This window comes from Nicotiana sylvestris, chromosome 10 (genome assembly GCF_000393655.2).
Source record: "Nicotiana sylvestris chromosome 10, ASM39365v2, whole genome shotgun sequence".
Taxonomy (NCBI): Eukaryota; Viridiplantae; Streptophyta; class Magnoliopsida; order Solanales; family Solanaceae; genus Nicotiana; species Nicotiana sylvestris.
The window spans coordinates 116426969-116437872 of record NC_091066.1 but is presented as its reverse complement, the minus strand read 5'-3'; the positions used below and the strand labels follow the sequence as shown (position 1 = coordinate 116437872).

The 10904-nt window shown below is 39.2% G+C and overlaps 1 protein-coding gene across 1 annotated transcript; it reads left to right on the top strand.

The window, feature by feature from the left end:
* Positions 1–9987: 9987 nt before the first annotated feature.
* Positions 9988–10629, top strand: LOC138879844 (uncharacterized). The gene has a single exon (XM_070159483.1). It carries the CDS (start codon positions 9988–9990, stop codon positions 10627–10629), a length of 642 nt encoding a protein of 213 aa, XP_070015584.1.
* Positions 10630–10904: the final 275 nt, after the last annotated feature.

Here is a 10904-nt window from a genome sequence, read left to right as displayed (position 1 = left end):
TATGGGGGAATTTGGACCATTGATTAGATTTGATCAATGCTCCAGGCTGGACCAGGAATTGGGTCGGGTATGGTTTGGGTTTGGGCTAGGGTCTGGTGGGTTATTTAATTGGTTAGGGGTCTGGTTGGATGTAGGCTAGAATTTAAATAGGGAGTGGCTAATTGTTAAATACCCAATTAAAATTAGATAATTAATTAATAAAAACAATTAATAATTAGATAAAATGAAATTAAAGCTAAGTATGTGAAATCAAGGTAATTAACTAGGGTAAAAAAATTCCAAACTCCCATACATTCTCTCTAGGAAGAAGGTGAATAATAATTCCATCACTATTCACCGGGCCATAACTCCGGCATCCGGCAAGGTAATATCACAAGATTGGTCTTAAAAGAACCCCCTTCTCTTAGAGAACAATCCCCAACTGGTTTCATCCTCAAATTCATAACCTATTTTTCTAGATCTTAAACTCTATTTCGCGATTTACTGTAGCAAGCAGAATTTTCCAGATTTTGTTGTTATTTTCAGTTCTTCACGTCAATGATATGGTGACGTTTTGAGCAGCCATGGTTCTTTATAGATAGTAATTTTTTGTTGTTAGTTACTGTAGCATATAAGCTACTGCCCAGTTTGCAATCTTGCATGTTTCTACTACTGGTAACGTGAAGCTGGAGTGTTGAAGACCAACTTGGATGCCTTACTTTTATTCGGATTTATAAGCGCTACCACATCTTGATAACGTGGATGTGATTTACTATAGGGACTGTGGTTGAAATAATTTTTTGTATAAGTAGTGTGGAAGAACTCGATGTTCACTTTAGCGTAACAAATTCTGGAAACAAAAGTTGTTGCATTAACGTCGTCCATGGCCTTTAAGGCCGGCAACCAGTCACCTACAATGGCTGGTCTGCCCTCCCAAGCATCCCCCTCTATTACAAACAACCCCACAACAATTCACAAGACTTTAGATTACTCAACTATTCTGAAACCAGCAACGATCAATGCACCAGTTCAAGGAAACACGTCAAAACAATGTACTGTTGAACCTATTCTATTTCGTCGACCAGTCTTACTTCAAGGACAATCAATGGCTAAGTTCACTGAAGCAGAGGTAGATCGAATGAACAAGATCGAGGGTTTGCAATATGTTGTTGTGTGCAAATTTTCATATGGATGGCCTGAGCTTAAGGAAATGCGTCGAATTGTCCCGTTTCAATGTGGAGTTAAAGGCGAATGTACTATTGGTCACCTACGTGATAGGCATGTGTTAATAAGATTGACGTTATGGCAAGATTTTGTATATTTCTCATCAAAAAGTGTGTATTATGTGAAAGACAAGACTGGACAGGAATACCAATTGCGAATATTGATTTACGATGCTAAATTAAGGGCCAGGGAGGAAACAGCTAAGGTAATGGCATGGATTTCGTTTCCAAATGTGCTACCCACATATTTTGTCAAAGAATGTCTGTTTTCATTAGCATCTGCTGTGGGAAAGCCACAACATCTGGACATGGCTACTACTAACAAAACAAGGCCAAGTTGTGCACGCGTTAAGGTTTTAATTAACCTGCTCGATGATCATCCTACTAAAGTGCGTTTGGACATCGAGAATGAAGAAACATGTGGTGTTAGAACTGAATGGGTATCAATCAGGTATGATTATTTACCCAAGTTTTGCAAGGAGTGTAAATTACAAGGCCATGACATGATGGAATGTTGGAGAATTCATCCGAAATTGATGGCGAATACAACAGTAGACGAGCAGGTAAAACAAGGCACTAAGAAACAGGAAAATGTCGAAAATGTGAAACAAGGCACTAAGAAACCTACAAAACATGATGCTCCTTTGATGCTCCTTACTAGTGGTAAGATAGTTGGTAATGCAGTCCCTCAATGGAAGGAAGTTCGCGACAATAGGGGACTAAACAAAGGCCAACAAGCTGAAGGTACTACTGCACAAGGGAAAGAAATGGTTCTTGATAACAATACAGTTGTGACAAAACAAATACAAACAACCAACCAATTTGCAGTGCTACAAATTGAAAATGGTGAGAGTAATGAAGGCAACCAACTGACAGCTCTGGAGGAAACTCCAGTTCAAAAAACCACAAGCAACAATGATATTCAGCAAAACAATTCCACAACAGGTGTAGAGAATGAATCAGAGGAGCAGGAATTTGATTTTTCAACTAGACAAATGGTAACTTCTCCTAGCTCATCTAGGAGACAATCATCCAAGACACAACCCAACAAACTGAACCCTGCACCACCTACTTTCAATCCTACATCAATAAGAAATCATGCATCAAATAGGGAATCAACAACTGATTGTGTACAAAAAGATTTGGGGAATGAACAACATTTTCACAATGAGTCAACTGCCCACTGGGTCCAAATGGCATTCAAAAATAATGTAGTTCAAGTCAATACTTTATGTCAAGATATTCCTGTCACACCTCCTTTTTACATACCCGCGAGGGCGCAAGGGAGTTGTTTTTCCAATTAAAGGACAATCGAAACGGGATTTGTTTATTTATTTCAGAGTCGCCACTTGGGAGGTTTAGGGTGTCCCAAGTCACCAATTTTGATCCCGAATCGAGGAAATGAATGACTCCATATTACAGTCTGCGTACCAGAAATCCGGATAAGGAATTCTGTTAACCCGGGAGAAGGTGTTAGGCATTCCCGAGTTCCGTGGTTCTAGCACGGTCGCTCAACTGTTATATTCGGCTTGATTATCTGATTTTATACAAATATGAACTTATGTGCCAATTTTATCTTTTAACTGCTTTCATAATTATTATTATTTTTTACAGGGAATTGCAACGTCGTGAAAACATACCTCGAATCACGTTACATCAATGTACACGTGATTGTTGACATATCTCGACTCGGTTGAGATTTGGATTTGGGTCACATAAATGTGCACCCGAGTTAAGGAAAATAAATTATTAAAGGCGCGCTTAAAGCAACTAGCGTATTGTTATTTTGGGGAAAAGCCATGAAATTCGCTAAACGGCATGTCCCGAATTCTAAGTATTTTTATATATATACATTTAGAGAGCCCCGCACTTTGTACATCTTTGTTTGTCGAGGCTCGTCTCATTCCTTATGAAAAGAATTTGCAACGTCATGGAAATGCATCTCAGACCACGCCACAATCAATGTACCCGTGGTTAGAGACACATTTCGATTCCGTTGAGATTTGGATTTGGGTCACATAAATGTGCACCCGAGTTTAAGAAGATAACATTATTAAGTACGCACTTAAAGAGACTATCGCGTTATTATTCTGGGAGGGCCGTGAGATTTGCTAAACGACCCGTCCTGGAAACTGAATGCTTCGATAATATACATTTAATGAGGGCCCCGCAGCTTGTGCATTTTTATTTGTCGAGGCTCATCTTGTCTTTATTTTAAAAGGATATCCTGTAGCAACTACATTTCTTGTCGCATGTGTCTCTATTAATTGAAAGCGGAGATAGTCCTAGTTAATTATATGCTTGCAGGTCATTTATAGCAGGATTCAGAATGCTTAAAAAATTCAGAAACGAGGCTGCGTGCACAGTCAGCTGAGCAAATAATCACGGGCCCAAACCAGCCCATGCGTGATGGGCCAGGCCTGGGCCACTGCTTGTTCGATGCGGGCCTGCTTGGTCTGTTTTGACCTGGGTTCGACCTTCATGAGGTTGAGATTGCAAGTTTTGTGTTCTTTGTCTTAACATATGGTTTACTAGTTATATGAGACCATTAATCAGAAGAGGAAGAACTTAGCCAATGATGTACAGTTTTCATGCTTGGCATACATTACAGCACATATTACAAAGTAAAACTAAGTCTGAGATGCAACCTATTTCATTGAGAATATTTTCACCTATCAGCATACATATGTAAACTACCATTTAGCTAATCTATATTGATATACACTGGGCATACAGGCTGCTTCTATTGTCAACACAGGAATGAAAATTATCATACAGTACATGATATCTAATATAACAATCTATGTATGAAAATCAACTTCAGGTCTTTTCTTTTTGCATTCATGCTCAATGTTCCAATTACATTTGATAGTGCATTGGTTGTGTACCTGGTATAGAGGACAAAGAAGAAAGGAATGATCAGCTGGGAAGTATGCAGTAAACACAGCAACAGCAGATACACAGCAACAACACAGCAACAAACCAACAATCACAAGTGTTTTCCACAGTCCACAGACAACCAGCAACAATTTCCAGAACAAAGAAAACCAGCAGATGGTCGAGCACCAAACAAGAAATCCCAGAAAGAGTAATGAAACAAACAGAAGTAACAGAGTGTTCTATGCAGCAACACCAGCAGTCCAACAATCACAAGAAGCTCAATCAGTGCAAACAACAGAACTTGGCCAAGACAGCTTGACCAATACGAACCCTTATGTAGCTTTCAGACAGTGTTTGATTACAGTACTTACTAGAAATTTCCTTATGTTTTCAGTTTTCTTTAAACTCACAAGACCTCTCTTAAGACTCAAATTTCCAGCCCTTTTTTAAGTTATTAAATGGCCTATTTATAAGCCAAACGACCCAGTGCAGCTAGGCTGCCTGGATCCCCCCACTTGCAGACTGCCCATTCCCTTTAAGCTCATGCCTAAGCATCTTTTGGTGCCAGCCATTTGTTCCCCACGCCTGGTTTATTCTTTAATCAAGGATTATGGGCTCATTTTAGTATTCATTTTATACACATACTCTTGTCTTGCTCCCCATTGGCATTAGTTTAATCCTAATTTAGTACCCTACTTGTCAGCTCATTTAAACTAAGCTTTTTCTGTCCTTTTCAAACCCTAGACTACCCCTGTTAAACCCTGATTATTACTGCCCTAAACCCATCGTAGCATCGGGGCATTTTGAACTTTTGAAAGTTCAATTTCAGAATTGCCCTAGCCTGATTCTTTTAATTGTTTTTACAATGCAGTTACAAACTAGCATTCACAGATAATGTCCAATATTCATTTCACAATACAGGTTTGTTCAGTCATGTGAGGTTGTACGTATTAGCATATCTGAACATTCAGTCGTAGGGAGTTAATCGACGACATTTATCAAGTCGACTATACTAATTATAATAGGTAATAATCAATCGCTCATATAAACTACACATACAGGGTCCCGAATGACTTCAAATATCTTTGTTCAATTACTGGGAACCTATATGAGTTAACTTATTTGACGATTAATCTAATTGACGAGCATTTATATCACAGAGTACATTCAGAACACACATAGAAAATCAAACGACCAAATAAAAGGTCTTTGACAGAAACAGAAGAAATTAAGAAAAACATCATACAATAACACACAGTCACAACAAAGCATGCTAACAACTCAATCAAAAACTAAAACAAAGAAAGGGAAAACTTACTGAAAAAGTTTAAACTAAACTGAACCAAATTCAACTTAGCTTCGACCATTTGAGGCCGAACAAACTTTAATCAGGGTGTTCTCACACGAGAACACCTTGGTTAAGGTCCATTAGACCTCAAACCCCTGTCAAGATCGGCCGGATTCCCCAGGTGCATGTGTTCTGAGGTCTGGATTTTCAGATCTGGTTTTTTAGAAGTTGTGGGTAGATTCGGACCAAACCAAGCTTGGTTTGGTCACGATGAGGGTCAGGGGAGTATCTGGTATGAAGATGGGGTGGTTTGGTATAGGTCCGGGTTCGACTCGAATCTTCAAATGAAGATTCGAGACGAAGGAAGGTGATTCGAGGCTAGGGGGTGACAGATCCATGTTCAGGAGAGTGAGGGGGTCTTAGGGTGTTCAGGAGGTGGTCACCGGCGTTCATGCCGCCGGCTTTAATGGCGAGGGAGACTAGGGCGGCTGCTAGGGTTCGGGGGGTTTCAGTGTTTGGAGAAGACGATGAGCGGAGGGGGGGGGGTTCGAATAGGGGGCGTGGGGTACGATAGAAAGCTTATATACGATCTAGGGGTTTAGATCCTGGCCGTTGGATCAAATGAGATCTATGGCCAGGATCTATTCACTTAGGGAAGACGGTGTCGTTTTGGGTTTGATAGTGGGTGAGACCGGGTGAGGCTGGATCGGGTCAAGGTTTGACGGGTTTAAGGGGAATGGCCTAGGTCCGTTGGATCAAGGGGTTGGACGACTCAGATCAATTTCCTAAGACGACGTCGTTTGGGGTTGAATGAGTGGCCTGATCAGGACCGTTCGTTTGAGTCAGATCAACGGCTCGGCACAGGGACGCTGATACGGCGTCGTTTGGGACGTACCCGGGCAGCTTATGTTTGGACTGGACCTGTGTCCTGGTTTTGGGCCGAATTTTAATTCATTTTTTGGCCCAAACCAATTTCATTACTCCTTTCTTCTTTTTTTTTTTTAATTTTAAAGAAAATAAATAATAATAAAAAAAATGAAATTAAAAACCATCATTAATTTAATCACTTAACCTTATTATCACACACATATGAAAATTTTAAGTAGGTTAAATCACAACCTAGAATAAAAGATGCATATATATTTTTGGATTTTCTTTTACTGATCGAATTATGGTTTAATCACCATGAAATACATATTTTTGTATTTTGTTCGTTAAGATACAATGAAAGAAGAAAAATTGTTCGGAAACACAAATGACTACCAACACATGTCACGGAAAACGCGAAAAATTGTACAGCGAAATCATTTGTCACTATTTTTATTTTCTTTTGGAGCGATTGTCCGTGAAGCAAAAATCACGTGCTTACAATTCCTTCACAGGACACCAAAGTTAAATAACAATTAGCAAACAACAAACAAAATGAATTTGTTGAAGATACAGATTTTGAGAAATTCAGGACCAATGAAAAAGAAAAAGGGGCAGGAGGGAGATTATGGCTCAACCAAACAGAGGAAGACTTAGAAGATGGTCAGATTCCAGATACAATGCATAGTAATGAAGAATTTGGAGGAAATGAAGTGGAAGATGAGGATCAAAGTGTTAATGGTAATGCCAATGCAATCAATATTCAAAGCATCAGTGAATGCACAAATGCAACAACAGAAAAGACAAAAGAGGGGAACATTAATATTATAGATCCAGGAGGGACTTCACATAAGGCTGTTAGTGATGTCCTGAAAGAAGCTGAAAATGCAGACAAGAAACAAGACAAGAATGCAGACAAGAACCAAGCTATGACAGTGCAGGTTTATGCAAGAAGTATTGTTCCATTGAGCACCGTGCAGGTTGTAGCAGGAAGTAAAGTTCCACTGAACAATACAATGCTGTTGACCAATGAACATGCTGAAAAAGATGCCGAACTTATCAACCAGGAAGAAGATATTGTTTCATCAAAAGAAGCAGTAGAAGCACATGATCAAGTTCACCATGCAGAACTTAAAGATAGAGACATGGATGAGGAATCCACTGCACAAAATTTCCTTAAGGTTGCAAAGCATGGAGATCTATCGCCAAGGCTTATTGAACTAGTAAAATCTGCATCAAAGGGAAAAAAGAAACAGTCAAAAGAGACTTCTACTGTCCCAGTTAGTGGAGTACAAACAAGGAGAACACTGTCCAAATCCCAAAACATTTAATGGATGTCATTATATGGAATGTCAGGTCAGTAAACACAATGCAAGCATTTGAAAGGCTGATTACAATGCACAGAAAGCATCATTTTGAGTTTATAGGCATCCTTGAGCCTATGCAACAGTTTCACAAAATGGAGAGGTATAGAGCAAGAATTGGTTTGGCATAGGCTGTGGTGAATGTGTCAAACAAGATTTGGGATTTTATTGATGAAATTTTTGAGGTTACTATTTTATATAACATGACTCAACAGCTGACTTTGAGATTAATGCACTCTAAAACACATGTTGAGCTCATCCTTACACTACTCTATGCAAATGTGATCGTACTTAAAGAATAGAACTATGGGATACGTTGTATGAAATGGCATCAGATATGAAAGTACCTTGGCTAGTTGGAGGCGGCTTTAATGTGATATGGGATGAGGAAGAAAAATATGGGGGCTTGCCAGTTTCTCTCATTGAAATAGATGACTTCAGACACTGCATAAATACCTGCAATTTGACAAACTTGGGTTTTAAAGAAAGCATATTTACATGGTGCAATGGAAGATCAGAGGAGGACACCATTTTTAAAAGATTGGACAGATGTTTTGGCAATAATGAATTGCAATAGACATTTCCTGGATTGGAGATAACTCACCTATCCAAAATTAGGTCTGATCATTGCCCAATGATGCTGAAATGTGATATAGAAACTCCTCCAATTAAGAAGTCATTCAGATTTCTTAACTTCTGGACAAAACATGAAACCTTCAAAGATGTAGTAAAGGAGAATTGGAATGCTGATTTTAGTGCTAACCCTTTCTGCATTTTTAACTACAAGTTAAAGAAGCTTAAACAAGCACTATCTACCTGGAGCAGAGCTACATATGGAGATTTTTTCCATAAGATTGCAAGCCTTGAGGAGGTGGTCTTGGTTCATGAAAGACAATTTGAAGTCAATCCTACACAAATGAATAGACAAAGATTAAAACAGGTCCAAGCTGAAATGATTAAATATCTTGCATTAGAAGAAGAATTCTGGAGACAAAAAGCAGGCATGTCATGGTTCAAAGATGGCGATAGAAACACTAAATTCTTCCACGCTCAAGTTAATGGGAGAAGGAAGAGACTGAAATTATCAAGGATCCAGAATAGCCTTGGTAACTGGATCGAAGAAGATCACTTAATAGCAGAAGAAGCAATAAAGTTCTACAAGGATAAATTTACTGAGACTGCAGTTCCAAATGATTTTGACATTCTAAATTATGTACCTTCGATGGTAGATAGTGATCAACATGAAATATTGATGGCCTTGCCTTCCAATGAAGAAGTGAAGAGAGCAATTATGGGGTTGAATGGAGACTCAGCTGGTGGACCGGATGGATTCACTGGAGCCTTTTACCAAACATGCTGGGAAATTATTGCAGAAGATGTAGTCTGCATGGTCAAGTCTTTCTTTTGTGGTCAGCAGCTGCCAAAGAGTGTGACGCACGCAAACCTTGTTTTATTACCAAAGAAAAAAGAAGTTACGACCTTTACGTACATGAGACCAATCAGTCTTAGCAACTTTGTTAACAATATTTTCTCTAGGGTTATTCATGAGAGATTGGTTAAATTATTACCAAACATAATCTCGGAGGAACAAGCAGGTTTTGTGAAGGGCAGAAGCATAGTTAAGAACGTACTTTTAACTCAAGAAATCATTACGGATATCAGGTTGAGAACAAAAGCAAGTCCAAACGTTATAATTAAGCTTGATATGACAAAAGCTTACGACAGGCTATCATGGCTATTCCTGACCAAAATACTAAGGAAAATGGGATTTCCTGAAGCTTTTATAGGCTTGATCTTTGATTTGATTGGGAACAATTGGTACTCTGTTCTTATAAATGGTCAGCCTAATGGTTTCTTCAAATCATCGAGGGGAGTTAAACAGGGTGACCCTTTGTCACCAACTCTATTCATTTTGGCAGAAGAAGCACTTTCTCGGGGATTGAATTCACTACACACTAACCTGTATTTCTGTGGTTTTGGAATGCTAAAATGGAGCCCAAAAATAAATCATCTATCATACGCTGATGATACAATAATTTTCTGCTCATCTGATAAAACTTAGTTGAGACTTGTCACGGAGGTTTTTCAAGCTTATGAATCATCATCTGGTCAACTCGTGAACAAAGCCAAATCAGCCATATACATGCATCATTTAACGGATAATGAGGTGATTAACAAGGTGGAAAGGATTACAGGTATACAAAGACAATGTTTCCCTATGACCTATCTTGACTGTCCTATTTTTTATGCAAGAAGAAGGGGAGACTATTACCAGGGATTAATCACCAAGGTTATGGACAAACTTCAGTCATGGAAAGGCAAACTCCTATCTGTAGGAGGCAGAGTTGTTTTAATCGCAAATGTGCTATAGAGTATCCCAATTCATATGTTGTCAGCAGCCAATCCTCCAAGTTATGTGATCAACAAATTACATAGCATTTTTGCCAAGTTTTTCTGGAGCAGCAATGTGGGAGGTAGCACTAGACATTGGGCGTCTTGGACTAACCTTTTTATGCCTTTTGAGGAGGGAGGCATAGGCTTCAGGTCCCTACATGACGTATCCAAGGCACTATTCTGCAAATTGTGGTGGAATTTCAGGACTAACCCCACTCTATGGAGTGCATTTATTAGTCAAAAGTACTGCAAGAAACTAAATGTAGTAATTGTACCTTGGAAGCGCGAATCCCACGTGTGGAGAAAAATGCTAGAATGTAGGAACTTGATTGAGCATCAAATCTACTGGAAACTGAGAATGGGATCGGCTCAATTCTGGTTCGACAATTGGACAGATATGGGAGCCTTATATTTTCAAGTGCCTACAGAGTTTGGTATCGATGAGGATATTCATAATGTCAATGATCTAGTTGAAAATGGTATGTGGAATGTGGATAAAATGTTTGAGAGCCTACCTGAAGATTTGGCACACCACATTGTGCAGAATATTAGACCACAAACTGAAAGTTCACAGTTAGATACTCCTTTCTGGATGCTTGAAACAATGGGACATTTTACAGTAAAGTCTGCATAGGATTACCTGCGGAGAAGAGCCAACACAAGATTAGCTTACAAGATGATATGGGTAAAAGGTTTACCTTTCAAGATATCATTCTTCCTGTGGAAGGTGTGGCAAGCCAAACTGCCACTTGATGATTTCTTGCGTAATCTAGGATACTCTATGCCATCTAAATGTTGGTGCTGTGCTGATCCTAAGAAGGAGTCATTACTACATTTGTTCTTCAGATCCAATGCAGCTACAAGTGTTTGGAGTTACTTCCCAAGGAGAGAAGGAATTGCATTAGAAGG

Excerpts from the sequence above, each read along its gene's own strand:
- LOC138879844 (XM_070159483.1), top strand. The coding sequence starts at position 9,988 with ATGTTGTCAGCAGCCAATCCTCCAAGTTATGTGATCAACAAATTACAT.